The sequence below is a fragment of the Aythya fuligula genome, chromosome 1, assembly GCF_009819795.1.
Source record: "Aythya fuligula isolate bAytFul2 chromosome 1, bAytFul2.pri, whole genome shotgun sequence".
Classification (NCBI taxonomy): Eukaryota; Metazoa; Chordata; class Aves; order Anseriformes; family Anatidae; genus Aythya; species Aythya fuligula.
The window spans coordinates 54,383,522-54,398,344 of NC_045559.1; the positions used below are offsets into that span (position 1 = coordinate 54,383,522).

General features: G+C 51.1%; 1 protein-coding gene across 1 annotated transcript; it reads right to left on the minus strand.

The window, feature by feature from the left end:
- Positions 1-17: 17 nt before the first annotated feature.
- On the minus strand, positions 18-14,823 carry GTPBP1 (GTP binding protein 1). Its single transcript, XM_032201477.1, has 12 exons — positions 14,616-14,823; positions 11,604-11,715; positions 9,643-9,823; positions 8,287-8,635; positions 7,723-7,846; positions 5,718-5,832; positions 5,118-5,262; positions 4,794-4,976; positions 4,209-4,344; positions 3,456-3,634; positions 2,809-3,006; positions 18-2,002 (listed from the first exon to the last, which is right to left on the minus strand). Exons 1-12 carry the CDS (start codon positions 14,814-14,816, stop codon positions 1,907-1,909), a joined length of 2,019 nt encoding a protein of 672 aa, XP_032057368.1. The 5' UTR covers positions 14,817-14,823; the 3' UTR covers positions 18-1,906.

Consider the following 14,823-nt stretch of genomic DNA (forward strand, 5'->3'; position numbering starts at 1 on the left):
GAAACGAACTCGGAACAAACCTTCTTTAAAATTTATTTTATAGATCACGCCAGCCCGAGTGATCTTTGAATGCTGGTCACAAAAAAAGAGAGATCGCACCGCCTCCTTCGCCTGAACTGAAGCCAACCCTCTTCCAGTCTCGGCAGTCTCCTTCGTGTGGAGCACAAGGAATGGAGGAAGAGAAAACCGCCGGGGAACCCCCCCCCCAGCTCCCCTGGGGAGCGGAGGGCGGTGAAATCAGATGCAGTTTGATGCCGCCACAGGGCCGGGACAGAAAGGCAAGGGGCCCTCGCGTGCCCTTGCTTAGCCACACTTCACACCCCCTCACAATGCGGGTGCTATTGGTGTCGTAGCCGCCTATGGTTCCCCCCTCTCCGGGAGAGCGCTGGTGTTTAGGCACGTAGCTTGGAAGGGACTGTCTGTCTGACCTCCCCGCTGCCACCCCTGCTCAGGCTGCCAGTCTCTAAGGCAAAGTACGCTCGGCTCTGATCCCAATCCCTCACCTCCGAGGCTTTTGGAGTGCTGGTAAAACCAAATCCGCCCTGGAGAAGCTCACGTGCTCCCAGCGTGTAACTCCTGTCCTCCGGGGAGCCGAGCGGAGAGGCAGGGTCGGAGGAAAAGAAATCGGAACAAACGGGGAGTCGTTCAAATCACACAGCCCGGGGTTAAAAATCATGATGCTGCTAATTCATTGCGTCCTCCCAGGGCCTTCCTGAAGCCAGGATTCACCACGTCAAAAAGAAAGTCAGAAAAATTACCACGTGCTTCCGAACCTGAAAGCACTTCTGTACGTTTGCTGCGAATTCATCGCGGCCCTCTCGGCCAAAGAGGGCAGAAGACAATCCCAATCACCTCCGTCGTGGCAAAGTTTTGGGCCAGTGACTTAAAAAAAAAACGTTTGGGAAATCCCGGAGTAAAGAAAATCAAGGGGAGGTGAGGTTTGCCTGGTGTCTCTGTTCCCGAGGTACGTTCCCACCCGTGCTCTCTGCCCGTCGAGGTGAGAAGGTTCTTTCTCTGGCTCAGGGGACGGACCGAGCGTTCCTGCACGATGTTCTTAATACTGCTGACTGAGCTGCCACAGCCTGGAGAGGCAAGTTGAGAAGTGCTCCAAAATGCACCGAGCAGATGGGAAGGGGAACAGGACGGGCAAACCACACTGCCCGTTTAATTCCGGCCCTAATTAAAGTCTTCACTGCTACTAACGTTATTTGAGGAGGAGATTTTTTTGTATAGGATTCCTCAACCTAAGATCAAGAACTGATTTTCAAGTTGCTTCCCCCTTAAGACCTCCAACTAACGCATTTTCTTACCCTCATCTCCTTCAAAACGTCACTACAACGTGAAATTAAACCCGCTGACAAGTAGCTTTAGAGGGGGGAGAACCCAGAAACCTATCTGGCACGTGGCCGCAGCGGTGAGGAACCAACGCCATAGGGAGCCACCCTAAACAATGTTGTTTTAACCTCTGCAAGTCCGAAATTTCAGGTGTTTGACAGCCCCTGGGCCTGAGACAGCGTGTGGGAGAGAGCAGCAGGTCCTGGAGACAGAAGGGGGTGAGGGAGGAGGGAGGCAGCTAACTGGCTCTTCTTGCTTCTATCCAGAGTCTCCTCTCATCTTCATGCACACAAAATATAATAAAAACTAATAAGAATAAAAACTAAGCCCATGATGTACAAAAATGTGTCGACAGGGGGGAGGAGGAAGGTGTCAGTTACTCAGTTCTGTGTCTCATCACCTTCATTAGCTTATAAGTTATGCTCCTCGCCGTCCTTTCCTCTGGGGAGGAGGGAAGATTCTTCTGCAGCCGATCAGCTGGGATGGATTTTGGTTGAAGCTGCTCTGGATCTTTTGGATAAGAACTGAAGGGAAGGGGAGGAATTCCTCAGCAGCAGGAGGAGCAGGAAATTCAGCAGCCACTGGCAGGAGTCACGCAGGCTCCCTGAGACTTCACTTTATGGCGCTGACCTCCACGGCGCCGTCCTCCTCCTCCTCCAGCTTTGGACTGCAAAACAAGAAGAAGCGCCTCAGTGTGCAGAAATATCAGCACAGCCAGAGTTCAACACACAGCCAGATCCTGGGGTGGAAGCTGTGACTGATCTGAACCCCCCTCCCGGCCTTCTCTTGCTACCGTGACCCCAAATCCAGCCGGCAAACCCAGGGTTCTCTTTTCAAGCAGCCAGATACCTTATTGCCCTCACGGACGTGGGGCTCTTCATCCAGAGCAGGCTGAGGGGAAGCAGCAAGGAGAGAGAGACAAAGATAAGCAAGAGCAAAAGCAACGCGGACTCTCAGGGGAAGGGACAAAAATGAAGCTAGGAGGAGCCTTTCTTATAACCACGATGGCTCCACGGCAAAGACAAGGAGGAGATGAGGGCTCAGGAAGGAACAACAAGTGTCTGTGCAGGGAAGAACCTCTGCCAGCAGCCCTCTTTCAGCAGCCAGCACGGCTCAAGAGGCTGAGACCTGACCAATGGCAACTCCAACAGTTAAAAGGAAGAATGCTGACCCACTGTCTTGACACTTTCAGTTTCGGGAGCTTTTGTTTTCTAGATAAGTACAGTAAAAGGAAATCCACGCGATGAAGCTGATAAATAGCTGCCCAAAGCTCGCAATTAATGGAATTTCCGTTCCTTTCACACGAGAACAGGGGGGTGTCAGACAAGCTGAGATGGGAAGTCTTAACCGACAAAACTTGGCCTCATCTGTCTAGAAATGAAAGGCCTTTCCTTCTCCTTGGCCAACTTTCCTTCTCCTGAGGTCCAACCTGAACTGCAAACAGCTACCAGAGATGCTCTTTCCCTCACTCACCGATGGCTGCAGGGCAGTGGGTGTCGGCGGTGCCGTGGCCATCGAGGGGGCTTCATCCCCTGCCGGTGGGCCCCCAGCTGCCATCCCGAGCGGGGGAACACCCTCCTCTCGTTTCGTCACAGCTCCCTTCTTTGTCGACTGCATCTTGATCTGCTGGGGCTTGGAGTTCATCGGCGAGTTATTGGTGGTCTGGAGTAACTGCACGGTTACAAAGGGAGAAGGCAAAAGCAACGGTAAAACAGCCAGGCCCACCTGGCAGGGCTCGGTGGTGCTTTTTAACAGCCTCTGGACAGCCGACACCGACATCCATCGGCAGAAGAACGCAGGCAGCAGCTGTTCAAAGCAACCCTGAGTTGCCCTCAAGAACCCCTACGGGATTTAAAGTGGCTCTGAGCTATCAAAGACCAGGTCTTAAAAGTCAGAGGCATCTGGGTCACCCCCTACCTTCTCCTTCCCTCATTTGCACCAGCCAAGACCCACCAGAGAGCAAAGCACGCCGGTCAGCTGCAACCCGTGGCAGGGCTGAAGGACGGGCTGCTCCCTCCATTCTCCCGCTGGCTTCTCAGTGCTAAAAGCAGCTAATGGGCAAAAATAATAAAAAAAAAAAAAAGCAAAAAAAAAAAAAAGCTGGACTCTTCAGCCTTTACCTTAGTGATGGTACCCACAGCTTTGGTGCGGCCTTCCCGGAAGACCAGCCGCTGGTCTATATGCAAGTACTCCGGGGTTTTGATGAAGCGAAAGTGCACCGTGGCTTTGTCCCCCGTCCGCAGGCAGTCCTTGTCCATGCTGAGGATCGTGGCCGTCTGACGGATGCTGCCGCAATGCACTGCGGGTGGAATGCACAAAGGCTGTCAGCAGCCGGTGCCGTTAGCGGAATGAGCTTCAGGCAGACATCTAAGGCGGCTCCTGCGACTTTACAGCTAACGGTGCAGTGTTTGAAGTGTAAAAACCTACTGCCTGAACCACAGACTACACGGGTCAGGCTTTGTTCGGTCCTCCAAAAGGAAATACACATAAGCTACAACAGTTACCTGCAAACGGAGACTTTTCTGGAGCCCCCTTACCAGAATCCTACACACCAAGAGGCTGAGCTAGACGGCAGGACCCAAAACGAGTCTCTCTGCACTGGAAGCTTAAGAATCTTTCCACTGTGGAAATGTGGCTGGGGCAGGCTACAAGTACACTCAGAGCCGCACATCTCCTTTTTACCTATTTCTCCTCACTCCTTTTCTCTGTAGAATTCCTCCCCTCTCTCTCACGGACTGCTGGGACCATTAAAACAAGCACCATGGCTTACATTCAGCTTGACAGAGCCATCGGGAGCGAAAAGACCTTTGCCTAGAGCGGATGTAAAGTATTACTGCTGGGAAACAAAGAGGAGACACCGCCGTGACACATACCCATGGCCTGGTACCGCGGGCTGATGGTGGTGGGGTGATGGAGCACCAGAATCTCTGCTTCAAACTCCCAGGACGCTTGTGGATTCAGGCGGGGTGACACCATTACCATCCCTTTCCGGATGGAAGAACGCTTGATCTGAAAAGCAGTGACACAGAAAAACTTTAGCGTGATCCTCCAGGGAAGAAAATCTGCTTCTCTGGCTGACTGCATCCAGCAGGATCCTGAGGGATTTCGCAGATCCTAACTCATGGCCACCAAAAGGCAAAGCCATAGCTGTTTAGCAGGAAGCAACAACGGTACGCAAAGGCTGCAAAAATCTAGTTCAGCTGGAATTTGGACACTCCTGCTGCTGCAGCACAGACTTTCCTGGCTTTGTTACACATCTCCAGTGCTATTCCTCCTTACCCTGGGTCTCGCTGCTCTTACCTGGCACCTGTTCGGCGGAACAACCAGGACACGGGACCCACAGGGGTTCTATGGGATTTTACCGTGCTGTGAAATGAGGTAGCTGAGGTTTGCAGAAGCAGACCGATAGCAGCAGGAGGGCAGCTCCTGCTCTGGGGGTGCAGGGCAGCTCTTCTCACCTTTTTCAAGGCGAAGGAGGCAGTCTGGCCTCCCCGCACTTCTTTAACCGGCATTCTCTTGCGGTGGATGGACTTGACAGCGATAGGGAGAAAGTTGCCAAGAGGATCGGGCCCCAGCAGCAGGGTGTCATTCAGCTTGATTAGGCCTCTCAGGGTCGTCCCAGACACAACCGTTCCTACACCCTGTACCCAAAAGGAAACAATAGCAGGCGGGTTTACTCAACTACACTAGCAGGTGAGCTCTGGAACATCCCCCTCTCTAAGGAAGATGCCCTCTTCAACCTAAAACACAGGGGAAAATTCCTAAAATGCCAGGGCCCTTACCGGGACAGAGTAAGTATCGTCTATCTGGAATTCTGCTGGTTCTTCTTCCCTGTAACTGGTCCGTGGAGACAAGAGATTGAGAAACATCTTCAGCAAATCTAGGTTCTCCCCAGTGACGTTTGAAATCTGGAAAATTGGGCACATCCTGTAAAGGAAAATGGATGAAAACGGAGTCAGTTCGCTTCCCTGCCTGGGATTCCACGTCTAGGAAGACATCCAAAAATCTCGGACTGCATTCAATGGACAGTGCTAGGAAGGGAGAGCCTGGCAAGCAGTCGGATGCACAACACCCCACGTCTGAAACCCTGCAGCATTGTCTCTGTCTTCTAATGACAGTCGGGAAAAGGTGTAAGGTTCCGGGACTGAAGGAAGCTGAGCGTGCCCTGCCATCTTCTGCAGGCTGCCCAGCAGCAGCCTCTCCTTTCTGCCTCAGAGGGGAACACAAGCAGGTCCAGCTCAGAACACACTCTCGGGGAATCGACACACCACATGGCAAATACAACCTGAACACAGCTAGACAATGGGGCTCTCTCTCTGAATCTTCTCACCCAGTCTCCAAATAGGACCGAAAGAGAAACGGCTCTCCTCTGCTCCCGTTACCTCTCTGAGCTGAAGTTGGAGGCTGTTACAATGACATCATCCTTGCTCTGAACCAGCACGGGGATCTTCCTGCACCCTGGGGACTTCAGCAGTCGCTGTAACAGCTTCAGGGTTTCTTAAAGGGTGAAACGAATATTGTTAGGGCAGCAGCTCCCGCCTTTACAAATCGCTTTTGTTCGGTTTCCCGAAGGGAGACTGGTACTCTTGCCACAAACAGACAGGAGGAGATGGCTGAAGGTGTGTGAGTGCCACTACGAGTTTGCTGCAGCCAAGGTGGGACTTAGGAGCCATTCCAGCTTCCATTTCATGCCGGCTGCCAAGCGACACAGTACAGGAACAGACACACACGTTTGCAGTGATGCTATGAAGTTTTACAGCTGCCTGTTAAATAGCTTTAAGGAGTTACAAAATATTTCCCCTTCCTACACAGGATTCCTCACGTTGAATTCAATCAATGAAAGTCGTCAGCACTCGGGAACTGGAATATTTGAGAATACGTGGATTAGAAATCAATTTTGACCCAACAAACCTCAAAACACTTTGGCTGGCAATCAACCTGCTGTAGGTTAGAGAAGAATGAGGAGGGTAAAGATCATCATCATAGGCTAGGGGGGTGCAGGGGGACCAGATCCAGAAGTAACTGTTTTGGGACAAATCTCCCGGCTCCCAACTTTGATCTCCTGCCTGTTTTTAATTTATTTTTTTAAGCCTCGTATCTGACACCCAGCAGGGGTGCACCAGCATCAGTCTTTTGCAAAGCGCCTTACAACACGAGGTGAAGAAAAAAAAAAGCTAACAATGGTTTAAAAGAGCAAATCATTTGTATTCTGCAATTGTCATCCAATTAGATGGGTTTTGTGCACAAATGATTGCCTATGGGAGAGTAATGTTTTGGGTACAAACACAAACACTTAATCATGCCATCTGCTCTTCACAGATACGTCGGAGCCAAATCTTGTGACTATTTAATTTAAACAGAACATGACACAGGAGCGGCTTCTCCCAAGAGAAGCTCTTCTCACCAAGCCAAGCATTCTCTTTCCTCCCCAGTTACTGTGTTATGGTCAGGCCTTTCGTTTATTTGCCAAATCTCTGTTACAGAGATATTCGGGTTACCTTTTGATCGCATGCTTCTGTTTACCTGAAAAACATCCAGCATTTTTACAGAAATGAACTAACTACGGACGGTACTGGGAACACCCAATTTCCCAATCCTCAAGACTGCTTATCAAAAAAAAGCATCACTCCAATTAACCACAGCATGTTCCCGAAGGCGTGAGAAACACATGGAGAGAATGTTAAAGGTGAGAGCTGGTCACAACCTGAAAAAACGTGAAGCACAGGTTAAAGGGCCATTGCTGGGGTCAGACGTGCTGTTTTAACAGCTGCTGAGCATGGAAGTTGCTAGCTTCTGCTGCTCATTGCCATCCCTCCCCTGTGTCTGCTCCAGTCCTGCTACCACAACTCATGCAGCTGCTTTGAGCCATGATCTGGTTACGTGCTGGTTGGTTGTGAGGACATAGGAAGGAGCTGCTGCAGTTATGGCAGCAGAGCAGAGGAGTGCCCAGGTGAGCAGGATGTACCCGGGAGCTGCCCTTTCGACTAGCTGCTGCCAGAGAATGAGTCTGACCACAGCTAGAGATCACAATCAAACTGCAGGCCGGAAGGAAGGCAGATTTCCAGCCTTTCCCTCCAGGTTTAAATTCCTACAGAGAAAGCAAAACCACTTCTCCCCCTAGAGTTAAAGAAAATCCTACAGCAAATACTTTTTTTTTTTGTTGTTGCCCAGGTGAGCCCCCCAGCCTGGGTAACTTTGAAATGCTGACTACAAGCGACCTGCCTTGCAAAACAGGCCAGGGGAAGTAGGGATAGATTTCTGGAAGGTGTTTAAGATGCAGTCAAACCCAAAGCAGCTTTCCTCCAGCAATGACTCCTCAACCCAAACGGAGGACAAGAGCACACACAGAGGTAGGGAACACGCCTGGAGAGAGCTGGGAAGATTCACCTTGTAGGATGTTGGCAGGGCACATGTCGATCTTGGTCACCACAACAAAGACGGGAACGTTGAGTGCAAGGGCCAGGCCCAAGTGCTCCTTGGTCATCCCTACAATGCCAGCATTGCTGCCAACCTACAGCGGGGAGACAAACACCCTGATGTCAGCGCTCCTCCTGCAGGGAGCTGGGCTACAGAGAAGGTCTTGCATCAGACAGGCAGCAGGCTGTGATTAGGTTGCCGATGTGTCACTGGGACTGTACGAGCAGCCCCAGCTCACTTCAAATGCTCACAGACACCGAGAACTCATTCCTCCAGTTCTAACCAGGTGTTCTAGAGTCTCAAAACCCTTCAATTTTCAAGAATCATGCGTCTTGGACCTCAGTGACTGCCTGTCCTGGGTCACTTTGCCTCAGAATCCTGGCTAAAACCCCCACTGGCTGCTGCTCTCCACCCCTGGCAGACACCGCCTCCCTCCACAACCCACAAGGGCCTCGCAGTAGGGAAAAAGTTGAGGCTGCAAAGCTGTGAACAGCGCCCTTCAGGCTGCTACCGTGTATTTTTCTTGCTACCTACCATCAGCATGCAGAAGTCGGGTAAATGGCCGGTCATGCCGAAGACGGTGGTCTTCAGGTACTTTTCATGGCCAGCCAGGTCAATGAAAGTAATGACCTTGGTGGATTTCTCGCAGATCTTTGTCCACTCCAAGCTGCCGCCGTGGCTGTCGGGCTTGTTCACCACGTTGCCCTCGCTGTCGAAGCCCAGGATGTCGTTGCCCACGCTGCTGGTGCGGCCCGACTCGATCTCGTGCTTGTGGCGGAAGAGCTTTTGGCGAGCGAAGCCTCGGCCATTGTCGAGTTCACCGTGGGTCAGGACACCCAGCAATGTGCTCTTCCCCGCATCCACGTTGCCAACCACTGCTACCCTGGAAGGGAGAGGAAAAAGGAGCCTGGTAAAACCTGAGAGCTGAAGAAAAAGAGACAGAGAAACAAAAAAAAACAAACGCCACTGCTGCTGTAAATAATTAGATTTTTCTCCCTAAGCTGCAAATAGAAATTTGAAAATGTGAGACCCTCACAAACAGAGCGGAGATTAGTTAGTTAATGGGATAACTGGGATGTGGAAGACTGCAGAGAAATGTTACTGGTGCTCACAACAGAGAGCTGAATCCAGATTTGCTTGGTGCTAGACAGAGCCTCTCTTCCAACTCCCATTCTCTGCAATCAAATAGGCCTGCTGGCCCAATTCAAAAAGAAAAGTCTAAATCCCGGTTTGGGCTAGAATCCCTCTGCCTTTTTTGTACTTTTCACGTTGCACCAGGTGCCAGGGAGAGCACGGAAATTGAGATTGCTGTAGGAAAGGGTTTTCCCCTAAAAGGTTTGTGTTGTTTGAGCTTCGCCGTTTCTGGGAACAACAATCTCCCGCCTCTGATAAAGGTGACAAGCATGGCTGTTGGCAGATGTTGGAAATCCGTCCCCATCCAAGTCTGGGCAGGCTCTCGAGCCAAATTACACAAGCTATTAGATGTCCATTAGAAGGCGACTTGAATCATCACAGTCTTGGAGCAGAATGGAAACATTAATCAAAAGTTCTGTATTCTAGCAGCGCGCGCATACGCACACACACAGACACGTGCACACGTGGCTCCCTGCTGGGATTCAAGCACACAAAAGACCCCTAAACCACGGAGCTGTCACCCAAACAACAGCCCTCAGCTAACCAGAGGCGAACCTTCACAGCTCGTGCACAAAACAGAGAGCAGCAGCACCAAAAAGATTTCGTTAGCAAGGAGGGGTCAAGCTCAGCTCCCTTTGTTGGGCAGCTGCAACGCCCAGGCTGGAGTCAGCGTTGCTGGCTCAGCACCGCAGCCTGCTCACGGGGTAAAAATGTGGCTGGGCTGCTGCCTAACCCTGTACCCGCCCGGCTCCTCACCTGACCTCCAGGAAGTCGTTGTCACCAACGCGTTTCCGAACGAGGTAGTCCCGCACCTTGCCCCCCGCCTCCTGGTGCTCCCGCAGGAGGATGACGTCCGCCTCGATCTGCTCCGCCATGCTCTTCAACGTGGCGTAGGACGCTTCCATGTCTGCCTCGCTCAGGCCGTACTCGGTCCCATCTAGTTGTGGGGTTGAGGAGACAAAGGACAGTCAGTGAGAACCGCCCCGCAAGAGGCAGCAGCAATTCCATTCCGCCCAGGACTTTCACACCCATCAGGATCCACATGCGGACCGGAGACATCAGCCACGTAAACAGAACAAACGTCCTTTGTCAGGGAGAAAAAGGGATGGTCTTCACGTTAAGCCTTAAAAAATGTTACAAAAACACCCTCTTTCACCTTATTTACTCTTACTATAAACAAAAACTGAAGAGATTGGCAAGAAAAATGTATTTCTAATTCCCTCACTTCACGAGCTGAAGGTAATTTGTGTGCATTTCCCTCAGCCTGACAGAAAATCTCTTCTCACGTTACAACAGAGGAAAAACCATAAACAAAAGGAAAGCTGCGACTGAAATATCCCCACGGTTAACCAGCAAAATGTGGAAGCAATTTAAACTATCGGCTTACTTCATGAAAGCCACATCCCAAGTCCACTTTTTCTGCAAATCTGGCCCGTGCAGCAATTCCTTTAGCCCCCACACGCTCCAGTTAAAACAATGGCCTTGGCCTGCCTCGCTGCCTGCAGCCTGGCACTCCAAAGAAATGCTGACACGAGCACGAGGCCAGGAAAAACAAGGAGGCACTCTTGCCTCTGAGCAGCCCACCCAAGCAAAGAGGGGAGAGCTAGAGAAAGCCAGGGGGCTTTTTTTTTTTTTTTCCTAGCCACGTGAAAGGCCACCAGAGCTCGTGGCTGTTTCCCTGCGCGCCAGGTGCTCAGAAGGTGCAGAGATCTCAGGCCCGAGTCTCCTCTGTGGATAAAAAGAGAGAAAAAACAAAACCAAACAAAGACACGAAGGTGGAGAGACACGTAGCACCTGGATGACCAACACCACTGCTGTGCAATCATTTATATTCACGGCTGACTCACCACTCGGTGAGCAGTGACTGCAGCCTGCACGAACTGATCGGCATTTTAATTATGATCAGAATCATAAACATTCAAAATGAATGAGAAAGTGGAAGATATATATATATACAATTTTTTCTTTTTTCTATTAGATGCTGTTTCCAATAGCCTCAATCCCCAGCAAAGATCCCCACCTCCCTCAACTATATGGTGGCCTGAAATGAAATGAGAAGTCGGAGAGGAAATCTCAATTTCAAAGCCGGGCCGTGCTCAGTGGCCTGTTATCAGCACGGGATGCAAATACGCCGGTTGTGAACGGGAGCAAAAAGGCAAGCTGTGCTCAACTGCTAAAATCTGCAAAGGCAAATAAACGACTGCGGTCACACCCTGGTAAAGGTGACATCAAAAAGCTTCACGCTGAGAGAAGGAAAACCTTCCTCTCCGCGGCACGTGCTTACAAGGCAAGTCAGCAGCACGTATTTTGGCCACCTGAAGCATCCCCAACATAGCCCCGTGGGGTGAAAATATTATTTACAATGGAGAAGTGACCAGAACGAGACACAACACGGCCTTCATCAGACATCGAGGAAGTCTGTCTTAAAATTGGTATTACGTTATTTATACCCTTCATCTTCTGCTGTTGTTCCCAGACAACTTATGCCTCATTTCAAAAAAAAAAAGACTGGGATGATTTTATACAAAACGTTCCTAAGACAGTTGCTGGTGGGGTTAAAAATAAAAAAAAGTCCCACATGTTCTGTTACAGAAGTTTCCAAGTTATTCTGGAGAAGTCAGCACTACTTTCAGCAGTAATCATTAGATGAACCAGGCTGTCCTTATATAATTTTCCTGTTTTTTTTTTTGTTGTTTTCCTGAGTGGGCTGCACTCACCTGATCCCTGCCCAATGACATAGATGGTCTCCCCGCAGCCCTCGTCGATCCTCTCTGACATCTGCCGGAGCAAACTGTCGTACTGCTCTGAAGTCGGGCTCACCATCACCAGCTGGAAAAGAGATGAAACACCCAACGTGATGTCAAAGCCAGTTCCAGTTGTAGGGCCAACCAACCGGCGTGTTTTCCTGAAAGAGGAGGGGTCTTTCCCAAGGACCCCTTTCTGGTATTGCGTTTTTCAAGACCAGCTTCACTGACAACTATTTCCTCGTGATGCTGCACGAGGTTATTTGTCCGAGCTCGGACTTCATTTACACTGGAAAATTTATGTTTTGCAAGCCAGCAGCTGTGTTCCCAACAAGCTTTGACTGCAGTTACTGCAACAGCCACAACTTCCTTCGCCCTTCCCTACCGCGGCACGAAGAGAAGGAAAAAGCGGACTGAAAGAGAGGAAAATGAAGATAAGGAAGTGCTTTGGGAAGGGTTTTTCCCAGAACGTCTTTGCGTGTAGCACCGCTTCTGGCAAAGAAGAACTCGTGTGGAGGCCTCCACGGAGCAGCCACATCGGTGGGGTGGCAGACACGTTCCAAAATCACCCCAGGAAGACGCATTTCCCTCCAGGCCAGTCTGAAATCGGTGCTAAATGTTCCTAAAGCACGTGGCTTATGGCAGTTCATGATGGTTCCATGTGAAGCCAGTCCAACATTCTCTCCTAAACCCACCTGTGCTCAACCTAAACGTGCACTCACGCAGGAACTACCTCTGCCACCTACTGCTACGTAGGTGCTGAAGGGTTTTTATTAGTTAGAGTGTAGGAGAACCCCAAATCCCCTAACCAAAGCAGCTTTCAAAACCGTAGCAGTGCATGCACCTGGGAAAACGGAGCACGGATAGCAAGTGCTGATCAGATGGCTTAAGGCAGCCAAAGCAACGCGTTCCTGAAACATTAATGGTCACTCAGAACGTGTCTGCGAGGGGCAGGGAGCTGAGAGGCAACCGCCCTCCTGTGCCTGCTCAGGTGCATGCCCTACCTACGGCTTTGAACTACCTGGCACGGTTTGCAAAGCGCTCTGATCTGCAAATCCACGTAGTCCTCCTCTTTTGTGCGGCGATGAATTGAGTTTTGCCTTTATCAGTCGTTTGTTCTGGTTTTTGCTTGTTTTTTTTTTTCTTCTCTTAGAGGAGACCACGGGATGCACGTGTACTGAGAGGAGAATCAGAGGCTGGATCAGGACAGAACGGAGGGCTGTGCGTTTACACGCAGGGCTCGTTTTGCCTCATGAGCTCTTTCAGGAACTCCTGGAAGCACAGCAGGCAGGCTCACTGCTCAGCGGTCGGGGTCCCAGGAACATCTATCAATCAGGCTGTTACATGAATAAAGATCAATAAAATAACGGAGGGGCCATCAGTGTAGAGGCCACTAGCTTCCGTTTCTTCAAGTTTCAGCACCAGCTTCATTTTTCAGCTATTTCGGATGCTTCAGCCACGCGTTGACCCAAGCATCAGGGGACGTTTCAGTCGATCAGTTCACTGCAGCCTTTCTCCACGGTCACTGCAAGACTTTATTTGCTGTGTTGAAGATCTCTTTAGCTAGCTTCCCGGATAGCTGAAGCCTGTTCTTTGCAAACTCCTTGTCAGAGAGAAACCCTCTATCTTGGCATCTGCACTTTTTTCTTTTCCTTGGACTATGTATTCTCATTTTTCAGAGGTTTTCACCGCATCAAAATTTTTCACTTCCTTCTTTCAACTTTGCCAGGCATTGAGCAGTTAACGGTAGGAGTCCTGCGGGTCCAGGAACTTCAGAATTCCTATAGGGCAAAAAAAGGACCAACCGGTTATTGTTTTATTTTCGCAACAACCGAAAAATAAAAAAACTTTTTTCTAGTTTGAGAGTTTGTCTTTGTGCTGACGAATGGAACTGCTCACTTGATCAACCGACAAGGCGTTAGGTGCTTGGCAACAGAACCCCAAACGTTCTTCTCTAAGAAGAGCACGCCTTATAATGAGCGCGTTGGGCTCAGCGGGAGGACTGGGGGAAAAGCCTGCAACACAATGGCGAGGTGGCTCAGACCTGGACGGAAAGCTAGCATATAAACCGACGGCAGGGAGTCACTGTTTGAAGCAGGAAGTGGCAAGCAGCAATTAACTGGGAAGATGGAGAAAATGGGGGGGTGGAAGGGGAGAGACTAAGTTAGGTGCTGCCCGTGGGGCTGCTGTTTTGAGCACACAGCAGGGGGCTCATCTGGGGAGATGGGGCAGAGCCCGGTCTTAGCGCTCATCCAAGATGGGGATGAATCAAAGTTTTAGGGAAAAGACAGCGCGTATACACTGCTGTACAGAAAAATAAATGGTAATAAAGGTAAAATAAATACATAAATAAATAAATATTTATATACTTACCTACTGCTTCCACGATGCCTGCGGATTTTTAGGAACGGAAGACTGGCTGTCAATACAAACGGAGGCAGGGGGAGACAGGCTTTCTTCTCTCTTTGTCAGAGCTGTGCTCGGGTTCCTGCCTGTCCAGGCTCAGTGACAGCCCTCAGCGTCCTTCTGTGCCCTCTTCTGCATCAGCCGCACCGAAGACAAAGCACAGGTGGGTACCGGCGTCCTGCATCAAAACCTCGTCCAGCTCATTAAGACACGAGCAGGCGGCCCAACAGGTTGTGACGAGGAAGTAAAGCGCAAAAGTAAGACAACACAGCACCGCGTTGGGTCATGCCCTCGGAGAGAAAGGTACAAAGCCTCACACACCACAATATGTTCGGTTCTGAGGGTGAGGAAACACAAAGCTTTGGAATGGAAGCGGATAGAGGAGGGATGGGGGGAAAACAAGCGAGCTGCGGTTGGATTTGGATGGTGGGAGCACGGGGGGACCCGACAGAGCGGGAGAAGCCGCTGGGACCCCCGGGGGGCCGAGCCGAGCCCTCCTCACCCTCCTCATCCTCCTCCCCCCTCAGCCCGGCCCTGAGGGGCGCTGAGGCGAGGCGGCCGCCCCCCGCCGGGGCCTACCTTACTGGTCAGGTCGACATCGGGCTCTCCGTTGAGCCCCTCGCCGTCCTCAGCGTCGAAGGAGGAGGCGCGGAGGGGCAGAGCGGCGGCGGCGGCCGCCAGCCGGGGCCCCCCGGCCGGGGAGCCGGGCTCCGGGGCGAAGATGCAGGCCGGCACCGGGGAGCCCCCCAGCGGGGAGCGGCTCCGCTCCGCCGCCGCCATCTTGCCT